Source organism: Apteryx mantelli, chromosome 8 (assembly GCF_036417845.1).
Source record: "Apteryx mantelli isolate bAptMan1 chromosome 8, bAptMan1.hap1, whole genome shotgun sequence".
In the NCBI taxonomy this organism is placed as follows: Eukaryota; Metazoa; Chordata; class Aves; order Apterygiformes; family Apterygidae; genus Apteryx; species Apteryx mantelli.
Genome location: NC_089985.1, coordinates 33932775 through 33959205, shown reverse-complemented (window position 1 = coordinate 33959205; position 26431 = coordinate 33932775). Strand labels below are relative to the sequence as shown.

Here is a 26431-nt window from a genome sequence, read left to right as displayed (position 1 = left end):
CTAATTCAGGCTCCTCCATCCAGAATTAGGAAACCAGACCCCCAGGGCTCCCTTTTCCAGGCAGGCACAGAGTCCTTTGCCTCCTCTCTTTGCTGGATCATGACTAATTTTCTTCATCTTCATGGTGCTGTGCTTTGCTGGATACCCTCGCTTCCCAGCACAGGCCATGCCTGGTGGCTTGGATGTGTCCCTAGGGTGCTGGAGCGAGACTCAGACTCCTTGCAGGCATTTTTAACATTCTCTGGATGAGCTTCCTAAACACCTGGCAAAGATATTTATAGTGGGGACTGTCACCTTGTCGTCTGGAGGAGATTTGAAAGGTTATGGCCATGCTACATTTCGTGACACTACCAGGATGGGTCAGACGCCAGGGCAACCTGGACCAACGAGAGGCATTTATTTTCCTTCCACTGCCAGGACAACATGGTCCCACTGAGACCTTTGTGCGTCAGCACAGGATATATAACCACAATAACCTGAAGTCAAAATTGGCTTTGTTACTAAGGCACTTTTATTGCTGGTAATGCTGTTAAGGGGCAGGATTGGTCCGATGAATAAATAGGATCACGTTGTTGTAAGGAAGACACACTGTTACGTGACAGAGACGGGGGAGATCTGGGCAGGTGAAGCCCCCTTCTCCCTTGCTGTTGGGGGCCGGCTAACGCAGGTTCTCGGGCAGCAGCAGCCGGCTGGTGTCACCCACGGCTCTGGCTGGGAAGCGCGAGAGCCAGGGCTGTCCCTGGGGTTAGCTGATCCAGCGTAACCACACCCAAATTTTAGCCATGTAAATTCAACACATATAGCATTTAAGTCTCCTTCCCCAGACCAGAGTAAACCAGCAGTCATTCCTCTGAGTCCAGTGGTGCAAAGTCAACCCGGAGCTGGTACACGTGAGGCGGGAGGCCCCTGGAGGTGCTGCAGCCGAGCTCTCTGCCAGACTTGGCTCCGAGCCTTTAAAATTGACCCCAGGTCTCCTGATTGACCCACATGCTGTCCCACATATCCCCTGAACCCTAGATGTGACCAGGCTTGAGTCTTGGTCATACCTCATCTTAATTATGGAGAAACCAAACCCCACAGTCATTGCCAGCAAGCAGTGCCTCTGGGGAAGGGCTGCGCCAAGGCCCAGTCCGAGGACCATTACGAGTATCTCTGTCATCTGATGGCACCAGCTGGGAGAAGATGAGGAGCAATGAGAGGAAAAAAGACATGTGCTGCTTCCCCACCCTCAGCCAAAATATCCCCACAAAAAGACATTAATGGCCAGCAAGAGAATAGCATTAACATTGCAAATGTTCTTCCACAGGGGTTTTTCCTCAATACTGGTGAGCTTCCTTTCCAGGGCGGCTCTCTCCTCCTGGGACAGTGTGGGTACAGGGCTGGCAGACAGTCCACAGAACCAGAAGTAGAGCATTTTCCAACAAGGAGGCTTGGCTGCTGCAAGAGACGGGCAGAAAAATGGGTGTTATCCCTTAGCTGGTGATTCCTCCCACGCTCCTCCAATTTGGAGGTGCATTGGACAATCTGCAGTGGGGTCTGGCATGCACCTTGGATGGGAGGAGACTCCCAGGGCAAGGCTTGGGAGAGGGACGAGGTAGGATGAGAGAAGAGAGGAGAGGAGAGGAGAGGAGAGGAGAGGAGAGGAGAGGAGAGGAGAGGAGAGGAGAGGAGAGGAGAGGAGAGGAGAGGAGAGGAGAGGAGAGGAGAGGAGGGAAGGGAGAAGCAAAGCGCTGCCTGGATCATCTACAGCGCAGCCTGATTACTGTCAGTTGATTGTGACATGGATCATTCGTTAATTAACTAACAGAACGTTTCTCCTTCCTCCCCAACCAGTCTTCCATCCACTTTCACAAATTTCTGACAGCATGACGGTCTGTTTAGAGATCGCCTGGTTTATTTATTACACGTGCTGTGCGGGGTGAAGTATATGTTTTAATTGTCAGCCCAGTGCTATGTGGATGTCACTGGGTGTTCTTTCCAAATATAACTTTCTTTGAAAGGTAGAATGTCATAAGGCCTTGAAAAAGGTGTTACCAAAAAAAAAAAAAAAACCAAACTCATTAAACTGTCAGCTGCTGTGTTCTGCATTTCCTTTCCCATCATTACTAATTACCAAATTACCAAGACATTAATTTATAAAAAGATGAGCTAGTTAGGTGAACTAGGAGTTGATAAGAAATAATAATGCTGAACAGCTCCATTCAACTTAAGCCCAAACTTACTCTGTTGAAAAAAAAAAAAGAAAAAAGAAAAGAAAAAAAGAAAAAAAAAGTGTTTTCTTTAGTGCTTCACTTCTGTTTAGTTTGGCTGTAATTGCTACTGACATCCTTTGATGAGCAAAAGGAAAGAGTGAAAAAAAATCCTATGCATGCATCCTGTGTAACTGCCCTTCTTCTGAGTGTTTCTGCTCTGTGACCTTGGAAGGCTAAGCTCAAAATCAAAAAGCTGAAATTTTTAGTGGCTTTGCCAAAGAAACCTCTGGCCACTCTGAAAAAGCTTGCAGATGTAGCATCTCCTGCTCTCTTTTTCCTTCCTGACAATTCTTTAAGCTCATTTGTCGCTTTGTCTTCCCCCTTTTTAAATACACTGTGTTGGGCACACAGCTACTTAAGTAATTCGGGTCTGAGTCTTAACCGTGGCTTTTATCCTAAAGTAAGAGGATCCTTGGCATAGTGTAAATGAGAAAACAGAGGCTTGTAGATTTACCCTGGGGCATCCAAAAAGTCAGTAGCAGAGCTCCCAGTGCAGTATGTTCCCTTTTGACCCATGACGCCATTTTGATGTAACAGGTTATAGCATCAGTGAGTGAGTTAATCCAATAGGGACAGCAGAGGGGAAAGGAGGAAGCATCTCTAGCACATGCATAAATGCTTTAATTGCTAGCCATTCTGGACGACAGGAATGGATGGCATTCGTGTGTGCTGGAAGATGAGGTTACAGGGCCTGCCATGCCTGAGCGTTAGCATTATCCCTGCCATTGTGCTATGGAGCTCCTCAAAAATCATGTTGTAAGCGACAAATCAACGCAGCGTCAGGAACGCACAGGCCCATGAGGGGAGCTGGGTCCAGGCCCTGGGCACAGACCTTCATCCTGCCAGGGGCTGTTTGGAGGTGGCTGGTGACCCCCATCTAAGGAGTCCATCATACCATTAATTGTCCAGGCTTGAAGTGCTAAAATAACATTGTGACTGGGGCAGGGATGGACCAGGGTCATTTGGATGGGTAAATATCCTGTTTAAGGAGAAAAAGGAAATAAGATTTTAATGAATGGTGGGTTTTCTTTGCTCTTCAGGAGTGGCAGCCCTTTTGAGCCTTTCAGAGGACTGGGCATGAAGGTAAATCCTCCAAGATATGTTTGGAAGGCCAAGAGCCACTACACATTCATTTGTTTCGTCTCCACAACTGGCACACCCGTAAATACAAGCCATGACTCCCGTGAATGCAACGGATGGCCTCTCTGGGGCTTTGAAGGGACTTGGGGGACCCTATCATGGCTGTGGACCCCCAGGCAGGCCTGTGTGCTTGCTCACTGCCAGGCACCCTACCTGACTGTTCTTTATCACCCAACTCTGCATTTTCGACCACGTTGTTCTCTCCGGTGGCTGGGTTGATCTGTGCTGCTTCACTCTTATAATTTTCCAGGTCAATGGCGGGTGCTTTGCTGTGTCTAGTCCACCATGTCAGGCAAGCAAGCTGTACAGAGGGATGGAGAGTAAACAGGTTAGCACCCACCAGTCCCAAACTGGCGAGCCGGGCATGTCCCTGCTTGTGGGGCATGGGTGTGAGAAGAAGCTGGGAAAGCTGCTCTGGGGCCATGATGTTCCCCTGCTTTCCTCCCACCTCCCCTTCATGCAGATGCCCTCACCCTGGCAAGGGTAGCCAGTGCCATCCCAGGGGTTCACAGATCAACCTTGAATTTAAGCTGGCCATGGCTCTCCAAGGAGCTTGGTGGCACCAGAGTTTTCTCAGCCTCTGTATGTAGCCAAGCGGGACAGCAAGGCCCACACTGAGCAATCCTGCCTGCAAGAGGCTGGCACGGTCCATAGCATGTCCTCCCTCACCTGCCCATGCTGCACCGCAGCCGCAGGACGGCACCAAGGCAGTGAAGCTGCACTGGAGCCCACACATCAGGCAAAGTCACTCGCTTATCTGAGGAGAGGTTCCTCCTTGCTCTGCCCATATGGAAATGAACGTCTCAAATGGGTCACTTACAAAGTAACGTGAGTTTAATTTCTGAATTTTACACACACAAATCTAGGCAGCAGTTTCCAGCTGACACAAAATGTTGCATAATTTCCAGAAGATTTATAGCTTTATTTAAATCATTTTCAACCAAGATGAGCATTGGGCAGGGCTAATCTTTCTTGTCACGATGTGCTAAATTGCTTTGATTTTGATGATCCTCATCTTTCTCAAGGATTCTTTTTTTTTTTTAAATCACTTAGGAAATGTCACTGGAACATAGCAAAGTTTCAGGGTACTAAAGAATTCAAGAAACTTCCCCCCCCCCCCCCCCATGCATATGTCACTGAATGACTGTTTTTGCCCATTGCAGCAAAACCTGTCAGGACTGGAGTTTCCCTGGGGCTCAGATTCTGCCAGATGGGAGCAATTCCCAGGTAGGTGCTGAAAGCAGCACAGACCCCTGGGTTACCTCATTGCATATCAGCATCTACCCACCCAGGACATGACTCTTTGACAGCAGCCAGCCTGTTCAATAAAACCAGCCACCACCTTGTATTCATGAATCCACAGCCTGTCAGAGCCAGGCCCTTGGTCGGGAGGGAGAGCGGTACCTCCAGAGTGAGGGGAATGGTCAGTAACACCTCGGAAAGCACACACCAAAAAAATATCCTTTTTCTCCTTTCAGGATAATAGCTGTTGCTTCCGAACATACCCAGTAACCAGAGGGAGCTTAGCAGACCCTTTACTGCCTTGAGATGCCCTTCACGGTGCTTAGGCACCATCAGTAATGCTCTCAGCCGAGATGTGCTCTCCTGCCTCAAGTGTGTGCAGAGTGATGAGCTGCCAGATTTGCTTTCGTTCACTGTTTTCCTTCTCAGTGTTTATTTGCCCTGGGGACGGCTGGCGGGGGCAGCCCACAAGCATGGCAGCTGTTCACCCAAGCCCTCGTCCACAGAGAGCAGGAGGGACCCATGGGCGCTCATCAGTGAAGTCTCACACACATGCTTCAGCTTCAACCCTCCCTGGGGTGGGTTTTGGCCAGGTAAATTCCTTGAGGTCCCTCTTTATCCTCTTTGCCGTCACCCAGAACAACACGCCAGGGCAGCCAGCAGCTTTTCATGGCCATGGAGGCAGCCACAGCACGACTAGCAAATTTGTTACACTGCCTCGGCACAAATTTGCAAATGGACAGGGTTGAAGGAAGGGGACGGAGCATGTTTTGCATATGTGGAGAAAGCAAGCGAGCAAATAAATAAATAGAGAACTGCTGATGGGGGAACTGCTTTAGCGTACTTGACTTGGACCTTAGAAACACTGCCACATACGGGCACCGCTCTGGGAGCCCCATGTTCCCATGGGAGCTGGTGCTGCCTGTGAAGAGCCACCCAGCTCTTCTGGGGATGACTCAGCCCCTTGGTGGATGGGGTTTTGCGGGTCTGCACTCACCAGGGCGCAGTAACTCTTGGGCTGCAGCAGAGGATGACGGCACTGGCCTGTTCCCAGCTGCAGCACCCAAAGGGGAGGCTGTGCATGATCAGAGTTGCCACTCCATCAAGACCTGCTTCTTCTTGCCACGCTCACTCTGGGCTTGCCACGGGCAGCCCGCGGTGCCTCTCCTGTGCTGCAGAGCTCCTGGCCATGCAGCATCATGAGCAGAGCCGAACAGAGGCACATATGACTCCCCCTCCACCCAAGTCACCCCTGTCTCTACAGGTTCATTTCAGCAGTGGTGGGAAGGACAGCAGAGCATTTGCAAAGTGCTTTAAGATCCTGGCATAGGAGGTGCTGGTGACCGGCACTTTTCCATCAGGGCATCACCAGGGCTGTGTAGTAGATGCAGGCATGGAGCCAGGGTTGGGGTTTGCTGGACAAACTGACTGGTTTGCTCCTTTATGAGTGCCTGGTTTCCACAGGAGTCAAACACTTTTTGTTCTCAGTGGCACTAAATGATGCTGTGGGAGGTTGAACCTGCCCAGTTTCAGCACCTCAGGAGTGCATGGTGTAGGTTCAGACCAACTGGGCATGTCAAAGCTGGCTACCATATGTAGTCAGCCTTAGGTTATGTACCTAAAGGAGACATCAGACCTCAGCACACTGGGAAAACTTTCCTGACTGTGCAGCACAACAGCTGGAATTGCTGATCCATCAGCCTGACAGGCAAACCTAAGCCCTGATCCCTGGGTAGGTGACCTTCTTGTGTAGCACTGTTATTTTGTGGACTGTTTTTCTCTCTTTTCCCCTCCATATTTTCCTCAGACAAGGGAGTTCGCAAGAACTCAGCAAAGTTTTTCTTCTGTTGTTTGTAAACTAGAATAAATCCTTCTGTTCCAAAATGCCATCTGGCACCTGACAGTTGTGTTTCAGCTTCACAGTCTCAAATTTAATTGTAAGCTCTTTTGCAGGGTTTTCAAGGACGGCGTGACACAATATGGACTACCTACAATGAAGACATATGAACTCTGGAGCATACCAAACAAATTCCTTGCATACTTGTTTTCCAGCACAGCATCAATCACCACAGGATGGGAGAGTGTCCAAAACAGCAGGGGAAAATGCTACAGCTTGCAGTTCTTGGATTGTAATTCATTTAAAGCCAGGCACATTAACTGTACTGCTCTAACATCAGATACAAATCTCTTTTTTCCTTCTGCCCATTTGCTATCTGCAAAGTATTGAGATTCAATATTTAAAGTTGTCCAGTGTAGATCCTCAGCTGGTGTAAAGTGGCGTAACTGAGTTCAACAGCTGTTCCTGGTCTTTGAACGCAATGGAGCTATGCTGAGTTACATCTGCTGAAGTCTGATCTATCATTATATTTCCTTGGCTTTTTTTTCGTGGTTTGTTTTTCTTTTCCTTTTGCTTGACAAAATAAATGGCCTGATTCCTAGCTCTTATATGGTGTCTTTCATCATTATATCTCAAAGCGGTGCGCAGATAAGAGCCAGCAGAACTATCCCCATGCAATTCTGTGGGGGAATATCTAGGGCTCATTCAGTGAGTTGTCCAAGCATACAGAGCCTGGAAAGGCCAGAGCCAGGAATAATCTCCGGATATCCTTGGCTAGAATGACCCCTATTCCCCCAGCCACTATCAGAGGGACATGAGGGCTCTTCACTGCCAGTTTGCCCACTCACATGCAAAACAAAGAGAAACTCAACACTGCCTGTAGTCAAAGATTAAGTTCAGGTGCTAGTCTCTACCCAGAGGGTTGGAGCCTGACATGTCCGTTCTGATATCTACCTCCTGCTTTTCCTCCCCGCAACCCTTCTGTCCTTCAGCCATTTCAGCACAGCCACAGACTGACTTGAGACAAGGAGACAACCCCTGTTCGCAGGGGCGCCTCAGCACCACCCAAGCACATCAGTAGGACAGCATGGGAAAACGCTCCGCTGCACATAATGGCCCAACCCTACACTGGTGCTTGCGTGCAGGGCGAAAGCTGGAGTGAGTCTGACTGAGGGAAAATTAAAGATGCTGATTTTAATGACGTCCACTCAGATGCATGCCAGACAGGCAGCAACCCAGCTATACTGGCGTCTACCTCAGGTTAAAAACCACCCCTTTGCTTTGGCTGTTCTCTGAGGAACAAGGTCAGATCTTTCCTATTGAAACTGGGGGTAAATAGCAGGAAGTCAATGAAAATCAGACTAAAACCAAATATGGGCAGACTCCACCAGTCCTATAGAGCCATTCAATGAGGGAATTAGTTACCGTTTACTAGCACAAATTGCTAGCCCTGCTCATTTTCATTGTGGTGGGAAGGCACAGGGAGGTTACACATGGGACATTGCTGACTTATTGATGATCATCACCATTAGACACCATCATCAGACAACTCATCTGGGTCTCCATGTCCAGCATCCTGCTGTCATGGGCAATCACCTCATTATCTTAAACAGAATCTCTTACACAGAAGTCAAGTGCCAAGCTTACCTCTACATGGGGTCCGTGGCCTACCAAAAGGCTACACTGAACATCTTTCTTTAGAAAACTTAAAAAAAAAAAAAAAAGTCCAGTCTACATTTGTTGATAGCCAGCTTTATCCCTCTTGCTCTCGTGCCAGCATTGTGCATTAGCTGGCTCCCCTCCCTCCCTGGCTCTCCAGCTGTGTTTGGGGGCAGCCACCCCCTGGCCTCTGCTCTCTGGGGATAACTGTGCACTGTTCTTTCAGAGAAAACGCTCTCCTCCCTGGCCCTCCTGTTAGCCATCCTCCCTGGACCATTACCCGTCATACCTACCTTTTGCAAGAGCATTGGCTCTTTGAGAATTATGCCAATAGGGTTCCTTAAGTCCAATAGCTCTAAACTCACCTGTTTCTACTGAAAGTCCTTTCTATGGAATCTGTTATGGTCATAACCTCTTTTTCCCTGATGCCATTATAGTAGTTGCTCATCCCATCATATAGTAGTTGCTCATCCCATCATTAAGAGACACTCTCTGGGCTTTTTTTCAGTTCTCTGGTGGTTCGATGTGTTGAGCCCTCAGCTTGTAGCAGCCCTTAGTTTTACTAGCCCCTCTGTGCATGTTTAATTAATTTAGTATCAGTCCTATTTAATAAGTCAGTCTTTAAGCTCATACACTTCTTCTTTTGTGAGATTTCAGGTCATTATCATCAACAAGAACAACAATCATACAAAGTTAGGAGGCTCTAGCAACATAGCTATTAATGAAATAGCTAGATAACATCAAACCAGAAGGTACCTTCCTCCAGCCAGATACTTCTTTTACTAACCACCATCTTCCCCAGTGTAGCTAATCACATCCCATATGATATTAAACATAGTTTATAAAATCCAGCTAGTTAAGATAAACCAAGCTTCCCTTGTCTAACATATCAGGTTAGGCAGGCATACTCTACTCTTGGTAAATGCATGTTGCATGTTGTCTCAGTTTCCATTGATCTACACACCTTTTATTATTCCCTCCACCTCTTAAAATGTGTTTTAATTGTTTCTTTGCCACTGAGATCAGACTAAGAAGTCTGTAGGTGCTGTGGCCAGTTTTTCATCTCCTGCACTATCGGTATGATGTTCACTCTTTGCCAGTGTTACGCTAATGTATCTTATCTTGCTGTTGCTGTGGGCAGGGAGCACTGCACATGCTTAGTTATCACAGGTCAGCCGATGAGTGGGAACTCATTAAACCACAGCAGTTAATTGCTGGCAGCCATCTGCCCACCCCCGAGCAGTAGTGAACAAGTCATCCCGTAAGCAGCAGAACTAATGGCGTCTCCTTGCCAGTATTTCTCACTCCCATGTGGATCCTCTGATAGCTAATAAAAGCTGAGACTGTATCTCAATGCAGGCACAAAGAGTCTCTTTCTCTTCTCCATCTGAGCACCTGCTTTCATGCAGTCTTTAGGAGCTGGGGATCTTTGACACCACTACCATTCAATCAAACATCGATGGAGCTGGTTAATGCTTCACAAGCTATGAGGAAGCAGCAGAGAGAACTACTATGACAACATCATCCTTATTTCTTTAGGAAGTTAGACAGAAAAGAATGTTTTTAAAATTTATCCAGTAACCTTCCTTCAGAGGTAGATGGCAGTTTTGTTATATTGACAGCTGCTTTAGAACTTGGGAAAGGGAAGAGTTGCTTTAAGGTATTACTAAATAAAGTCTCCAAACTCTGTGCTGTTTTAAATCTGTTAAGTAAAAGAAAACTGCGCCTGACTCAAAGTTATTAAATGTAATTGAGATCACATTGGGACAAAATGTTATTTTCCTAAATGCCTATGTTGCAGAAGATATTAATCTTGTTTGCCTGCAAGATTGATGCTGGCTCTGCTGAAATAGGGTAGATGCTACAATTAGATATATTTAATTCCTCCTCAGCAGCCGTCTGTAATATGATTTCCTCTCCTTCCCCCTTCTTCTTCTCCCTTCTATTCCAGTTATGACGGGCTGTAGTGTCTGCCCAGCTTCAGGCACAGCATGGGAACTTGCACTCAATTTTGAGCACTCAGTGCCTCAGGAAGCATTAACACTATGAGACCTGGGAAATAAAAAGCTGAGGAACAGGTGCTTCTTTGCAGCATATGCATTACACAACATTTCTCAACCATGGGAGGAAGAGAAAAGGCCAGATTGTAGGAAACCAAACTGGGACTCTAAGAAAAAGGTGCCGTTGCAAGTCACTTACCTTTTCTTCAGGGATCGGAGGGGTGCAAAGACTAATAAGGACAATGACAATGGCAGTGATGACACAGAGGATGAGCGCAAAGTAGAGGTAGTGCAAGTCCTTTAGCACAGCTGGTCTTCTGTCCTCCTCACCACAAGATGGTGTGCTATAACTAAATTCCATGATCATCCGAATGAGACCAATAGCCAGCCCAACCATGAGGCCCCAGAAAGCACCCTGAGAAAAAGTAAGCATAGGCAAAAAAGGTCACTGCACATGTTACCTTTGGTTGAAGGTTTTTTTTTCTTCTTTTTTTTTTTAATACGGCTCTTTTCTTAGACTAAAACCTTTTATGCCTGATGGAATCCCACACTGACACACATCAGAGGAGGACATTTTCAGTTAAAAATCCTGATTTTCTTTTTCTGCCCTTGAACATGGAACAGATAGAGCACAGAAAATGCAAGAGTCTCCTCCTAGCAACGTGCCTCCAGCCAGACCCTAAGACACCATCCCTGAGGGGTGGAAAAACTTTGGCTTTTGTGCTTTCAACAGAGACTGCCAAGAAGTATCACTTGCAGTGGCTTCTTGGAAGCAAACCGCCATGCACCAGAGGCATCCACTAATGCATGCCAGGAAAATGTTTCTAATTGCCACACTTTAGTTGGGCCGGCTTTGAGTCTAAAGAGACTCCAAGCCTAGATAGTGAGTGGATTTTTTTTATTATTATTATTAAAATCAAATATGTGTATCAATTGGTTGATGACACTCCACTTACTTACAGGTTCATTAATCCTCTTGCAGAAGATTGCCAAGATGAACAGAGCTGTGATTGGTGGGGCTAGATAGCTGGTTATGGACTGAATGTAGTCAAAGAGCTTGCCACTGTTGGCTGATTGAATGATGGGGATCCAGAGAATACTGATGACTACGAGGATGAGGATAAAGACTCTGGAAGATGAAGATAAAAGGGTATTAACTCTTCAGGTGATGGAGTCCTCCAGAAAATAAAGTTTTGCAGCAAACCACACCTCCGATTGCTTTCAGAATTTCCTAAGAAAAAAATCCACAGATCACTTTCAAGAAGAATGTAAGGGTTCTTCTTGTGCACACAGGAAAAGAGAAAATTATTCTCCTCTAGAAAGTCAATACAACTAATCCCCAGAGCTCATTCATAGATTTCAGAGAGTGCTGTGCTGGGACTTGCTGGTCAGCTTGCATGAGAGCTCCACAAGGACATGGTGCTTCTGTACAGGGCCCTCCTGCCACAAGCTGGATCACTGCAAGCCCCCCAGCCTGGTGTGTCCTAGAGAGTGAGGTGTTTTTCAAAGTACTGTCTCTTGGATGTGACGGAGATAGGGAACTGGATCATTAACAACCTTTCTGCTGCCTTTCCAGGCAGATAACATGCTCAGTCTAGTGTTTATGCCAAATACCAGTGCATCTGCTGCTTACTAAATTACTTCTGGGGTCTCAGGTGCGTGCAGTACTCTCCTCCATCTCTGCACTGGCTGTTAAAGAGGATTCCCCATACTGCTGAACAAGAGGTACTTTCCCTCTCAGTACCTTATGGTGGTGAAGTATGCAATTGCCTGCATCCTTCACCCACTTCACATCAAAGTTTTGAAACTTACTGTTTGTGAGCAGAGAGGAAAAGCACCACAAACATGCAGAATGTGGCTCAAATTCTTCTGTGAGGAAGAGAACTATGCATGTCCCTGATATAATGCAGTACTAAAGCTCGCCAGTAAGGGGAACTATAACTTATCACAGAGGCAGAGAGCTGGGAGGCCCAGCTCAAGGCTGCTCTTTTCCCTGAAAAGGGAACAATTGCACTGTATCATTCCTGTCTGCTGCAAAATTAAGGTATTTTTAAAAACTGCTGGTGATGTTAACTACAGAGAATCTTTGGCTTTTCGGTATATTACAATTAAGGCAGTATTTATGTTAAGTTTAGAGAAGAGAGAAGTGATGATCTATCTAGCTCAGAGTTAAGCTCAAGTGTTTTTCCTTGCTCAGTCTATCTGAGTTGAAGCTAGAAAACATAATGCTCTTTCCCAGGCTATGCTGTTCCTGTTCTATGTTTTAGGCACGAGTGTTTTCTCAGTGAGCCAAACTGAAGAATGTAAATACTGCAGTCAAAACAGATGATGAGAGCAATGAGACATAAAGAAATATAAGGACCTGCCCACAATCATCAGCTCCTGCTCTGAAGCCTTTTTGCGGATCCGCTGCCAGATGTCTATAACGAAGAGAGTGCTGCTGCTGTTGAAGATGGAGGTGAGGGAACTCATCAGGGCTGCCATCATCACGGCGATCATCAAACCCCGGAGCCCTGGGTTAAAAAAAGGGGACAAAAATCAGAAGCAGACCTTTTGCCTTCCAGCAGCAGTAGTGTGTGCTGCATCAGAGCCTTGACTGATCTGTGGCCTGGTTCAGACTGAGATACCAGCACTTCCTGAGTACTAACTCCCATGTCTTGCATCCACAAAAAAAAACCCTGAGATTTTTCTTTTTTTAAATGCATGTACCACATATATATCTTAAAAACATAGCAACCAAACAATTCAGCTGAAAAATCAGAAGATGCTTTGTTTCTTTCAGGATCTTTTGCAGATGGTACTTTCCATTTTCTTACCGGACTCACTAATCTCTTTTGTCGTGCCGCACATGTAGACATATTCTACTATGTTGTAGAAGAAAAGACTTGTTATTTTATCATTCCAATGGCTAATAACTTCAGGAAAAGAGTTCCTCATCTTTATAATGGATAAGGGCAGTCTGATCCCACCGTGCAGTGCTTGCCTCAAGCCCACCTCTGCACATATAAAGTTTTCCTACCTTCGGGCATGAGTTCTATTACGAGTTTAGGGTAGGCAATGTTAGAACAACCCACTGCAGCTCCACAGACCTTTTTACAGATGTTTGGGTCCACACATCCCACTTCATCTGTCGAAGACAGGAACATAATAACAAGTTAGCGTAAAGCCTGTTTAGCTATAGGACATATAATTCAAGAGAACAAATCTTGATGCCCTCTGTGGCTTAATATAAATTCAGAGGCATAGATGGAAATGCTGCTAGAGTGAGCTGAGGTGAAGAGCATTTTATGTCATAAAATAAAGGTGAAATTTCAAGGTGACGTTTTGCAATTTTCTTCAAGGTATAGAAATAACACTGCTGGATGTTACCTAGTTGTAATCCTTGGTGATTTGTTCTTTGTAGGAACTGAATTGGTTCTATGAGCCAGTCAGGTGGCTTACCAAGAGTGTTGCAGGCTAATTTACTCCTATTTGAGGAAATCTGGGAGTGAAACACTAGAGGCACTTAGGTTTTCCTCGAGGACTGGTCTTCCTAACAAGGGTATTCTCTCCAAGAAGCAGAATGCTCTAAAGAAACCAGCAACAAGTGCTCTTTGGGAGACAACATGAGGGGAACTCTTGGTCTTGCCCAGAGGAGGGATTTAAACTGCCTTGCAAAATCCACCAGGAATTGCATGAATCTTTGTTGCAGATTGCTATGACTCTCACCAAATACCTAAGGGACATACTCCCTTAAGGGAGTATAAGGACCTGAAGAACTACCTCGGTGCTTCATATATTTCTTCTCACTGACCTCCTCCAGATAGACAGATGCATGCAATGTTCACAGCATGGAGCTATACGCCCCCAATGGCACAACATGCCCAACATGGCTACTCCCAATGACTTCTGCTACTGTGGGAGCAGCAGAAGTGGAGGGAGGTCACGAGAACATCAGTGTGCAACAGCAATGTATCTGAGTATGCCTGCAGGACTCCGAGGACAGGGGAGGTGCTGAAGTGTAACAGTGCTAGAGGGCCTGGCTGGGATTATTGCTTGCATAGGCCCATGCAAGCAACACCCTACAGTGAGGAACACGGGAAGGCCTACCTGGGTAAAGAGATCTGCTGATCATTCCTGGCATGACGATGAAAAACATTGGGAAGATTTTCAAATACCCTCCCAGCACTGATCCACCTTTGGCATGGGAGAGGTTCTTGGCAGAGAGAGACCTCTGGACTATCACCTGCAATTAGTGAAAGGCAGCAGGGAGTAAACAGAAGCACTGCAGAGATAGCAGGATTCATCCCCTCTCTCCTCTTCTCATGGATGACTTTCATCTAGCAGGATCCCAGGGTGTTTTGCATGCCAGTGACAACTTTCCCATCTCAGCTGATTGCTGCCTGCTGCCACTGCTCAGTGCTCAGTGCACAGGCTATAGGAGAGGGCAGCGTGGAAATTTCCTTTACAGGAATCATTTCGCCCTTGACTGAAACGAAGCCACCTTGAGGACTGGAGACACAGCGGCTGTGCAGCAATGCACACAGCAGCAAGAGACAAGGAATGAAGTGGACTTGGTAAAAATTCAGTGGTGGGTTTTGGTGATTATCTCACCTTGAACCACAAAAGCAATCTTCTTAAGAAACAAATACATTTTTCCTTGTTTGTAGCTTGGATAGGGATAAGAAAACTGAGATGAGCTGGGATATGAGTGGCTTGCCTGGAGGTCCACACAAAGCCACTGGGGAGGCAGTTCCTTCACCTCCTTGTCAAATTAACCGCATAACCCCCCCCCCCCCGACACTCACCAGCTCACAGTGGGATAAAGACAGACAAAAATAACATGCTTTCCCCCCAGTTAATAAATGCACAAAATTAGAAGCTTGTTGAGAAGGTAGAAGATGTGAGCTGTTCTGGTCTAGTCCAGTAATGGAGGCAGTAACTCCTGCACAACACCTTTCGGCTCACAGATCTACAAACTGAGGAGTGTCCTGGAAATACTACTGCAGTGGTTTGCCTGAAGAGAGGAGGAAGATGTCCTTTACCTGGTCAGTGCACCAGCACCAAAGAGCCAGCACCGAGAGGCCAAATATAAGGCCAGGCCAAGGAATGTCTCCTGTGATTGGATCCCTGAACAGATGAAAGGCGTCCGCACGTGGGAGGTGACAGGTTGTGTTTGGGACTATGACCTTTGGTATTGCCATGCTGTATTTCTCCTTAAGTCCTTCATACCAACCAACTTTTTCAAATCCTGAAAAGAAAATAGTAGTGATTTAAGGTCTGGTGCCTCCTGCAAAGGTATTCCTTTATCTGAGTCTCGTGATTCTTCTCTATCTTCCTCTCATATCTGTTTTCATTCCACCCTTGCTTTTGGTGGCCAAGGTTTGTGCAGGAATCAGTCAGATTTTACCCAGAGTCCTTGTGGTTTTAACAGTGCATCTTGGAAGAGGATCAGTGCAAGAAAATCTCCATGATCCTAATCCCCATGACGACCTCAGAATCTGGCCTTTGCTCAAATACCCTCCAAGAGCTGGAATAGGAAGGTATGAAATGAAACAAGGTGTATCTGTATTTTTGTTTGCCCAGAAGACTTAAAGCAAAGACTGATGATGCTCAGGTGTTTCTCTTTTTCTTTTCTTAATGCTTAGTTACACTCAGGTGAATCCACAATAACTCCCAAAGTCAACAAGGAAAGTCAGCTGAATTATCCTGAATTTATAAGAGCATAGTGACAGCAGGATTTGGCTCTGGGGGGTGTAGCTTTGCAGGCTCTTTGGCAACTCCAGGTAAACCCAAACAGGCAAGAGGACGTTATACAGAACCTCACATCTGTACAGTTAGTGCAAAGGAGGAAGCAAGACTGACTTGCTGGGGGAAGAGCAAGTTCCAGTTGTGCTAGCACCACTTCTGTGAATGATTAAAGCCCAGTTCTGAGACATACATGAAAGGGTGAAATATCCTGTTAAGGTCTAATGGTCTTGGGATCATTAAACTAGAGGATGGTGCCACTGCAGGTCCCCTTACCAATGAACATGAGCACCAAAGCTCCCAGCACCATGATCAGTGTCTGCAGCGCATCTGTGTATATCACAGCTGTTAAACCACCTGTCAGGATAAACAGAGGTGTTAAGTGGGTCACATACATACATGGAAACAGGTACCTCACCTGGGAAAATGTTTTCCTTTGCCCCAGCCCTGTGATTTCAAGACAGACCCACCAGGAGAACCTGGTACCGAGCTAGACCCCAGGATCTCTCACAAGCCGTCTTGTGAGGAACTGGCTGACTCATTTCTCCACATTCAGGAGAGGACTTGAAGGCAGTGAAAACAGCTCTCCTGAGCTGCAGTTCAACATCTTAACAGCTAAAGACGCCAATGTTGCAAAAAGAAAAAAAGAGCAAAAATGGGCAGTGGCACCTATCTGCACAGGGGGATCCAGAAACATCTGCAATATGAGAAACTCCTCTAGAAAACAGTGAAATTCTCCAAATACTGATTTCCCCTTGGTCAAGGAGGGAAGAGAGGAATAGTCAGAGGTCTTCAACAATTGGGGACGGCAGTGCAGGTACTGCACACAGCCAGAGGAGTCTTTGCCACAGATCAGGACCTGAATACTTTTCCCTATAGAAGAAAGGGATAACTTATATTCTAGGCTCCAGGCTATAGAGTCTCTTTTAAAGTCAGCTACTTACCAGCTATAGTGTAGACAGCAGTCACTGCTAGCAAGACCACAGTGGACAAGTAGAGGTTCCAACCCAAAGAGATTTGGATGAACAATGCTCCAGAGAAAATGTCTGTCTGGATTTGAATAAAAAACAACAAAGCCGGTCTGACTTTAGTAGTGCTTCATGCAAGTGAAACCAAATAGAGCAATCTGCGGCCCTCTGTGGCTGAAAGCAATGACAAGGGAGGACACCATGAAGGTGAAGTGGAAGAGGAGGAGAGAGCAGGGGGCTGGTGGTAGTGAATCTTCTTGTACTCAGTGTAAAGAATATTTCTCCTCCAGGTCACAGCTCTCAGTTTCTGGGAGCTGGGGCAGCAGAAGACTGAAAATCAAGGTCCCACCCCAAGGGACCACAAAGCTACCAAAATGATGACTATCTTACGAGCAGCCTTCATGGCACATGAAGGTTGGCTCCTCACTGGCACAGAGAGGTATTGGTGGAAACAGCCACACCATTTACTGACTGTGAAGAGATCTGTGGGGAGAAGGCAACAGATGGAAAAGTGGACCCCATGCCCTGGGAGCCTTTGGACTGAGCCCACGTCTCCACAGGGCAGATTCATGAGGAACGTGGGGCGAGTAACACAGGCCAGGCTCTTCCCATCACTGTGGCTTGGTGGCCTCATGGCCAGGAGACACTCTCAGCCTGAAAGACCCCTGATGAATCACTGTATCTTGTGCCATGGTTTATTTGTCTGAAATGGTCAGCAGCCTGCTTTTCTATTTGTGCAGTTCATCGTGCTGGAGTGACTCCAGTAAAACAGGTTATACCTGCTGAGGGCCTGACCAGAAATACAGAAATCCCCATAGGCTCCACTTTGATTGGATCTATTAACAGAGAGAGGGGAACCAGAGTCTGGGAGAAACCTAAAATTATGCAGATAAATATCTTTCAGATGCAGAATGTGATATGGGAGATGTGCATGTGTTAGGAAATCAACCTGAAGGACACCTGTAAACCTGGTAAGATACAGACAAAGGCATTTGCAAAGCGAGACAGAAGGGATGGGGCAAAAGTTGCTATTTTATATTCCACAACTAAGCACCTGGAAAGCAAGCATCCAGTACACCTCCTGATTCTGCAGCCCTGAGACATGCTCTGAAGTGCTGGTGTCAGGACACTACAGAAGCAACTCTATTCTGGTCTTTGACTTCCTAGCAGGAAATGCAAAGAGCTCTGCAGCCCTGCAGGACCACTCCTTTGACAATGCTGTTTATTCAGTTCTCTGCTCTTCTTTGCAAGCAGGAAGGACTCTACAATGCCCTAGTTGCTAACCTAATGTTTGGTCAAAAAACAAAGGGAGAAAAATCCTTTTTGTAACCAACTGCCTGCTGTCCAGCCAGCCACTAAATGAGCTCTCTACAAACAAAGGCAGTGGTTAATAGAAAGCACCTGTCATGCCCATAAACTCCATTAGCCACATCCGTCAGCCACGTGTGAATTAGCTGCACAGAGGAGAAACTACTGAGATGAAACAACAATGACTAGGGTCCTGCTCTGAAAGGCATTGGCAAGTACTGCCTTGATGAAAGTCATATTGAAAGACTGGTCTCTCCACCATGCCCACTGAGTGCCTGGCTGTGCACGGTGCTGTGCTATGGCAGGAAAGACCTTCCGGTTACCCTGCATGTGTCCAATTCTGCTCCAAATGTCTCTTTGCAAGACCTCATTTTAGACAATTCTTCAATCCTGCAGAGCAAAGCACCTGGAGACAGTGGTAGCAGCAATGAGTGACATGACCAGCACTTGGCTGTTAGAGGAGGAAGTCTATTCAGTACTCTCATCCTGTTCACATCTCCACTTCTCCTCAAGATCCCCCAGTGTGAATGCCTAGTGAGTGGGTAGTTCTTATTTAGCTCCTTGAAACACATCTCCCAAGACCTGAGATGCAGTCAGCCTGGGAGAAAGACACTGAGGTCTGCTTCCAAAGACATGTGGGTGCCCCATCTCCAGTCAATGTCTCCTGGGGCAGTTTGACATCAAATACTTTGGCAGAGTCCAGTCAAAACTAACTTGGACTGGACATGGAGCAATCAGCTGGAGACAAAGGACAGACATTTTCAGTCCTTGTAATGGATTCTGAAATATAGTCGTCTCCCTTCAAGAGCACAGGTAGTCCTTATCAAATCTCTGAGCATAAGTTCTCCACCTGCATTCATGACATTTAAATGAAAGGAAATACCCAACAGTTTACACTGTTTTTTGGCTACCAGCAGGATACAATGCTACCAGCAGGGAGCAAGAAACCAGGAAGGACGCTGAGTTTTGTCTTAAGCTAGAATCTATCTCCCTTTTACCATACAACACAAATAACAGAGAGAGATAGGAATAACTGTAATATGTTCATATAATAATGTTGAAAACTCAATTACAAGAACAACATCAAAATAATCACCAGGACAATGCAGATTTATGGTAATTTAAGAGAATTTCACATCTACAAGATGCAGCCTGCCAAATCCTCAGATGGGGTAATGCTGCGGCTGTTCCCCTGTCTACATTGCCTAAGGTTTGCTCTGATGGATGGGTAAAAGCAGGCAGACAGCTATGGTATTTATTCTGTTTAGCAATTAGCTGCCATATCCCTGTAAAGTTCTCACTGTGCATTGCTGTTTAATGAGGGCTCTCTTTCTCTCTCTCTCGGGCTAGGTCTCCATGATCAATGCAGAGGCAGGTATTTACTTGAGCAAAGCAGCACACTAGCACAGTGATGCTGTTTCTGATAGCTGAGCTGGTCCTTTCAAGGACATCTGAGTTATCTCTGAGCTGCCCTGCGTTGTTCCAGGAAGCCCTACGACTGCCCTAGACACAAAGATTGCATTCAATTGGATACATACGGATATCTTGGTGAATATATAGAGAATGAGGGACAGTACAGACATGTAGATTTGAATCCTCTGCCCTCCAAATCTCTTCTGCAGGTACTCGGGCATAGTGACCACTCCTGCTGCGATGTAAACAGGCACAAAGATCCAGCCGAGAGCCAGGAGTGCCCAGGTAGCCTGGTAACAAGAAAGAGAAAATAAATGCACAGGATTCAACACATGGGAAGGTCTGTCTCTGCTTTTCTTTCAGTGGACACCCTGAGAAGCAAAAAGGTGAAGTGCTATGCAATACATTTGGAAAACAGTCTGGGGGATGCACATAGGATTTTGTCCCTGCTCGGCAGATATGATGATAGATGAATTATTGCAACAGAATTATAAACTTTGAACTTTTCCTCCTAAGTCCCTTGCCTCTTTGTCACAGGGTGACACATCCTGTTTCATCTCTGTGCCTCTGGCAAGATGATGTATTTTGTTGCTATGGGTGTCTAAAAGGAGATGTTGTATTTGCTGGCCTTTGCAGTCATTGCTGCTGTGGCATTGAAGAGTTAAGAGATTCAGAGAAGGATGGGAGCATCTGTTTGTTGCTTGATTAGCAAGTGATGTGGCTGAGGCAACAGAGTCCCTGTGGAGCATAAAAATAAGCAACAGCAAGAATCTACCAGGACGTTCTACTTTCAGACAGATCTGCTTCTGTGTCAGGCAGATCAAGGGCAGTTCAGTTGCTTTGCTACAGGTGAAGATTCTTTTGGAAGGCATAAAGGCATCTCCCAGCATGTATTTCTTCTCTAAAACCCAGCAAAAGTCCAAACAGGAGATCTTTAATTTATATAAAAAGCCACTAAACTATCAAACCCCACCTCCTGGATGTCTCAGGCTATTACCTTTCATCCAAGTACCTTATATTAGTCTAGATTTTCCTTAGATTAGTCATTTAAATTGTCAGAAATGAAACTGAGCCCTGGAGACAGAGACTGTGAGAGACTTAGGAGAACACCTATGGCTCCTGCAGTGGCTGAGACAGGCTTAGGTAAAAGATGCCCATAGCTGCCCCTGATCCTTGTAGCTGAATGGTGTCCCATGCTGCAGGGAAAAAATAAAGGAATATCCTAAGGTCCTTTCCAATCTCAAAGAAATGAATCTAAACTCATGAAGTTAGATTTGCCCTAAAATTCAATCTATTGTCTTCATGGGTTTCTAAAATGATCTGCATTGATTTACTTAAAATACAGGAATATTGATATGTTCTACGTGCATCAGCCTGAATGCAGGCTCTGGGTTCTTCACAAAGCGTTTGAAGGTGATCTTAATGGTTTAGGAAAAAACATTTGCAGTGAATACATACACCAGGAAAGGGCCTTTGGTGGGCCCTGCCTGTGCTGGGCAAGTATCCGGCACTATTAGCAGTCTCTGCTGATGAAGACAAGAGATTTAGAGGTAGGTGAGTGATGCGTATTGTGAGGCTGGCACTAATCTCACTCCTCATCACTGCAGCTGAGAAATTTCATTAGTGTCACACACAAAGGGCCCGGTTTTCATGCTCCATGTGGTGTCAGTGGCAATTTTCCAGGTTATTTCAATAGGGCAGAATGAGATCTGCCTTCGCACCCAGATGTTCACCCCAGAGATGTCACATTTCAGAAGATGACAGGTGAATACAGTGTTGCCAGTTCTCATGGCTTTAAACTGCATTTAGCAGCACACGATGCCTTTTTTCAAAGTTCCTGTTCCAGAATCCTGTGATCATCCAAGTACCTTTTTGTCATATGGTATGTTTTATCTTCGTCTTGATGACAGCAGACTAAAGCTTAAAAACATGGCCCGTGTGCTTCTGGGAAGGTCAGAGAGCTAATAATTTAAGTGGATTCCATTTAAAGTAAAATTAAGATGTCATGTTCTTAAAGCTGTCTCAATTTCTGGAGGTCTCTCTCCTGAGGTTTGAGAACTTGGAGTTGCCGATACTGTTAGCAGCTGATTTTGGAGAGACCCCCCCGCAGTCCCTTTGTAAATAGTGATATTTTAGTTGCCAGCTTAGCTGACTCTTACGTTCCACTCAAAGCCCCCAACAGCAAGGCCCCCAGCTGCTCCAGTGCCTGCCAGGCCAATGAGTAAGCCACTGCCCACGTTGCTCGACATCAGAGATGCTCCGATCTGAAACACACAGCACAGGCACAAATAACAGAAAGTCACTTTGAGAAATTTCTATATTGGTGTAAACGTTTCCCTCAGGCACTTTTCCCAGGGCCTTGGTTCCTTTCAGGTAGGTGGCTGGGTGGTAATGGAGAGTTGGGTTTTCTCCCCACCTCTTTTAAAAAGACCTTACATATTTATGTCTTAAAGAAGGTGTGTCTTCTGCCTTCCACCCACTCCAATGCAAATTTTAATCGCAGAGTCAGAATTCACTTTGTCAATGGTCTCCTTAGATATATATCAGTTCTGGCAGGGAGGGGAAGTCTGGTGGCAGCCAAATCGGACACCTCACTGACCAGGAAATGTGATAGATTTCTCTGTTTTCTTGTTATACAGCTAGCAATGTGCCTTCTCCAACCTTGCTGACCCTTTGGGCTCTACCTCTCTGTTGCTTGCAGAGATCTCTCCTTCTTTAAGTCTTGCACTGAACATGATGTAGTGTTTACATAGCCATGGTGCTCTTTTGGAGCTCTTCCTAAGGAAGGGGATCACTGACCCATAGCAAGGACAATGCTAGAAACATGCAGTCTTTTGTGTTCATTGCCTACACGTAGGTTCAAAGTTACTCAGCTCTGTAGTAGGTTGGAAATCGCTAATGCCACAGGTTGACTATAACACCATCCCTAGCACGGCTCATTGACCCTCTAATTGGAAAAATGCAAGCTCCAAGGTGCTTTAAACACAGGCCAAAGAATATGTGACTTAATTACTACTTTTATTTGGCACAAAGCCACACCTCCTTTCTGTATGCCAAGGTCAAATCACTTTCAGGGTCAGTTGAGAAGTTACCAAAAGGACAAGTCGAGCCCTTAACTCTCCAGAGAAGTTTGCTTTTAGCCAAATCTTCTGTGAGTAGCATTTCTCTCCCTGGTACTGCTCAACTTGAAACAAAGAATAGTGGAATTTGACCTGCTTCTCTCTTCTGAGCAAAGTAAAACATTAATATGGCATGAATGCTCACAGTGAATCCTGCCAACAGCTCTTCCTTCTTATCTATCTAAGAAAAGTCCTGATTAGAGAGCTGGCTGCTGCAATGTGATTCTGCACCTTGGAGAGGGACTGGAGCTCCCAAGAAATGTAAACAGTTTTCCTGATATATACATCAGACAGACACAGAAATACAGAAGACGGTAGCAGAGGAGCAGCAGCCATAATGTCAGGGTTTGTCTGAGGCTGTCCAACACGCAGCAGAAATCTGTCACTCCCATAAAAATACGCATGTAAATTGCATATTCAAGGTCAAGGCTACGGGGACCTGAACCTGCAGAAAGATCTGCAGAGCTGGAATTAGCTCTCTAGCTGGACAATCAAAATCAAAAAGTGAACAACATTAGAGGTTGCTTTGGACCTAAGAAGGTAAGTCAGACGAGCCAAGACTGAAGAATAACCTGCACCAACATATTTAACTGAACAGACTTTGTGGCCACCTGTGGTTGGACCCAAGAACAATGAGAAATTTGTTTTAAAAGAAGAAGGATATTGATAAGAAAATGTTACATTTTAATATCTTCTAATTTCTCCCTTCCCAATTAGAGAAAAACATCAAGCTAAGCTTTTTCACTAAATGCCACTTGGCTGAGACAGAAGTATAAAGAACATTTAAGAAATAACAGATTTTAGAGATGCATGTGTGTCTCTGATGGAAGAGGTTGAAAATTAAGTCTAGCGAATTTATGAGCAATGCACATCCAAAGGAAAAAAAAAATGAAAAAAACACAGTGTTTTGGTTGAGAAGCGCATTCCATTACCCATGACTCACTGGAGAGATATATGGTGCTAGAGTTTGGCGTTGGCTGAAAAGGATATTTATTCCTGTGGCATTTTTATTCCTTTAAATTATTTTTATATGTACCTTTCACTCCCAAGAAAAGGCACCTTCAACAGATTTTTTTCTTTCATAGTGAAGATTTATACTTTGGTGGTTTGAAGTTTATATCCTTTACATCGTTAGTCAATAATGTCGACTTTACTCTAAATAGCAAGGGCTTGGATCACAAGTCCAGAGATTTGAGATTGTTTTCTTTTTGAATCTCTAAATGCATTTTTACTGGATAGTACATTCCTAGATTACCTAATGCTCTCTTGGCTTTGGGGACAACCATATGTTTCATGAGTTGGGGCCAGGGGGTTTCAAACCCAGATGTGCAATCAGAGCTCCCTCACATCTACCAACATGAACATTTTTGTTGCTGACTTTAGTGGAGAAATTGAGCATTTTAAAAACTGAAGATGCTAAACTATCCTTTTGGCCTGGCAGCTCCAGGCTGCAGCCCTTTAGCAAAACTGCATGGGATGATTTCTTGTGGATCCCCTGTGTCTCAAGGCTATGGTCAAAAAATGTATGAACCAGGTCCCCTTGCTAGACCTGCTTCCTTTGGATCTGGAATTGCTTTCAAACCATGAGAAACAGAGGGAGCAATTCACTCACAGGCCACCAGGTCATAGATCGTCCTGCCAGGAAATAGCCTCCAATGGTCCCCCGGCTTGCTCGTATGGATGACTGAAAAACACAGAAAAAAGGTAAGCGCCTCCATTCACCCACCCTCAAGCCAGACCCAGCACCCATCCCACTAGCCTTGAAACATCCTGTCAGCTACCTCTTCCACCACCCTAGTTCTGCTCCCTCAGGCATCACTGAAGTCAACTGGACCCCCTATTCAGAGCAGCACAGAAAGGTAGTTTGCAGGTGGCTCTGATGCAGGCTAAAGCAGGACCCCACGTGGATGAGACCTGATTTTGAAGAGGATTTACATTCTCTCAGTTGTCCACTTGGATGTGGGAGGAAAGATGTGCGTGCAGGTGTCAGGTAGTGGAGGTGACTGGGAATGGGTCAAGTTGTGGTTTTCCAGTACTGGTGGTGGTGACCTTGGCAGAGCCCTTCTTTGAACATAGTGCCCGGTGGGACCCCAACAGTCATTATCCTCCTGCGTCCAGAGAGAGCCTGCTGTACCTCTGATTTACAGGCACTCTGGGATAGCAATAGCAATCTTATTGCTGATACCTAGGGAAGACCAGGAACTCTTCTCTGACAAGGCTGGAGGAAGGAAACCATGGTATTCATGATGTCCTTTCAGGACAAAGCAGAGACTCTGAGTGCTGTGGAGACCCCAGGAAGAGCAGCACCAGCGTGAAGCCTGTGCAGGAGCTCAATTTCTCCCCAGCATGAGGGAAAGAACAATCAGCACCATGCCCTGGAAAGTGGCCAACATGCCCGATCAGTGTAGCTGGACCACAATGAGGGAAATGCTTCCTCTGAACTCATATCCTCATTAGAAGGTGGGCAGCTTTCCTTGGAGTTGCAGACCCAAATTTTCATATGGCTCAGAGCTGCCAAGCACCTAGCAAACACCTTCAGAGCCAAACAATGGAGAGCATGGCCCAAGGGTGGGAAGCAGGAGACAACCATGTATCCCATAGGATCCTGATGAGGAATCAGTTTGGACATGGCATGCAGCTACACACCAGGATGACTAGCACTGCCCCTTTCAGCAGTCCCTGCTGCCTAGTGTCCTCCCACTGCTGTGGATTCAAGTGATCCAGGAGCCCTGCATTAGTGTGGTCGTGTTACTCAGTCCCATTTAGGGGCTACATGGGAACTGCAGGGATTTCAAGAGCCATAGGACAGCCATAGGCTAGCAAGCACCCCTGGTGTTACTGAGGCTCACTGTGAATGCTCTTTTCAGCCACTAGGCCCTTGCAGTTGGACACCATAATAGACTGGTTTGCTGCAAAACACCAATCTGCATGGCAGTACCTGGACTGGTTAGCAGCACTACCACTAAGTCAGAAAAAGCCTGAGTGGTTGGTATCAGCAACAGCTCCAGAAATTGTTTAGTGTATCTATTAGATGTGCCAGGTTACACTCTGCTTCTGCCTCTCTTCATTTGGAGTTCTGGTGGTCCAGCTTTGGAGAGAGGCTGCTTGAGCCTATTTAATGACTTTTCCTTGAATGTACCCCTTAGGAATGAGAAAAACGCTTCAGCCAACCGCAGCACTGTAGATATCTATGAAAGATGCCTTTGCAAAGCAAGAACACATAATAAATAACAATCTTTTTAAGGTTTCATTTCAGTCTTCCTCCTCGTCACCCCAGCTTCCTTCTTGCCCTTGTTGCCTGACACCAGCCTGGTCTGAGAATACACTGCAACACTGGAGATGGACCCCAACCCCAGAAGAGCATTCAGGGAATGCAAGGAATGACCACGTAGTTGTCCCCATATGGGGAAGTGGGGGAGGGATGAATGCTCAAAGGGAGATCACTGTCACCTCCAAAACCTGCTCAGTAAGGTCTGGGATAATGCAGGCACTTTGCAGGCAAATACCTTTGTACGCAGGAGGGGCCCGGTGCAGATCAGGTGCTCTCTCTCAGGCAGAGCTAAACCCGGTTACCTTGGAAACTCACCCATATCCCAACAGCGAGGACAAAGGCGAAGTAAACAACCACAACGACAATGTCGGCCACCCCAAAGGGCGCGCTTGTCTCCTCTGGCAGTGTGGGCAGCTCCGTGGCGGCTGAGATGGGCTGGCTCATGGCTGCAAACGAACTGCTGATTTTCCCTTTTGCACTGGACTTTGGTGCACA

The 26431-nt window shown here is 46.0% G+C and overlaps 1 protein-coding gene across 2 annotated transcripts; it reads right to left on the bottom strand.

The window, feature by feature from the left end:
* Nucleotides 1–493: 493 nt before the first annotated feature.
* Nucleotides 494–26431, bottom strand: SLC5A9 (solute carrier family 5 member 9). 2 transcript variants are annotated; one of them, XM_067301217.1, is made up of 14 exons: nucleotides 26252–26431; nucleotides 24278–24349; nucleotides 21706–21810; nucleotides 19672–19836; nucleotides 16802–16907; nucleotides 16134–16214; nucleotides 15155–15360; nucleotides 14220–14355; nucleotides 13150–13257; nucleotides 12493–12643; nucleotides 11091–11259; nucleotides 10330–10545; nucleotides 3546–3693; nucleotides 494–1437 (listed from the first exon to the last, which is right to left on the bottom strand). In XM_067301217.1, the coding sequence occupies exons 1-14, from the start codon at nucleotides 26378–26380 to the stop codon at nucleotides 1229–1231; spliced, it is 2001 nt and encodes a 666-aa protein (XP_067157318.1). In that variant the 5' UTR covers nucleotides 26381–26431; the 3' UTR covers nucleotides 494–1228. The 2 variants fall into 2 exon arrangements, with proteins under 2 accessions (XP_067157318.1, XP_067157320.1); XM_067301219.1 differs by lacking the exons at nucleotides 13150–13257; nucleotides 14220–14355; nucleotides 15155–15360 and having other exon boundaries at nucleotides 26252–26430.

Bases quoted from the DNA above. Each gene is read 5' to 3' on its own strand.
- SLC5A9 (XM_067301217.1), bottom strand. From the start codon at position 26,380: ATGAGCCAGCCCATCTCAGCCGCCACGGAGCTGCCCACACTGCCAGAG. The intron at 19,837-21,705 runs GTAAGAGTCAGC...TCTTGTTACCAG, and splicing joins TTGGGGGCTTTGAGTGGAAC to GCTACCTGGGCACTCCTGGC. The intron at 11,260-12,492 runs GTCCTTATATTT...TTCATCTTCCAG, and splicing joins GAGCTGATGATTGTGGGCAG to AGTCTTTATCCTCATCCTCG.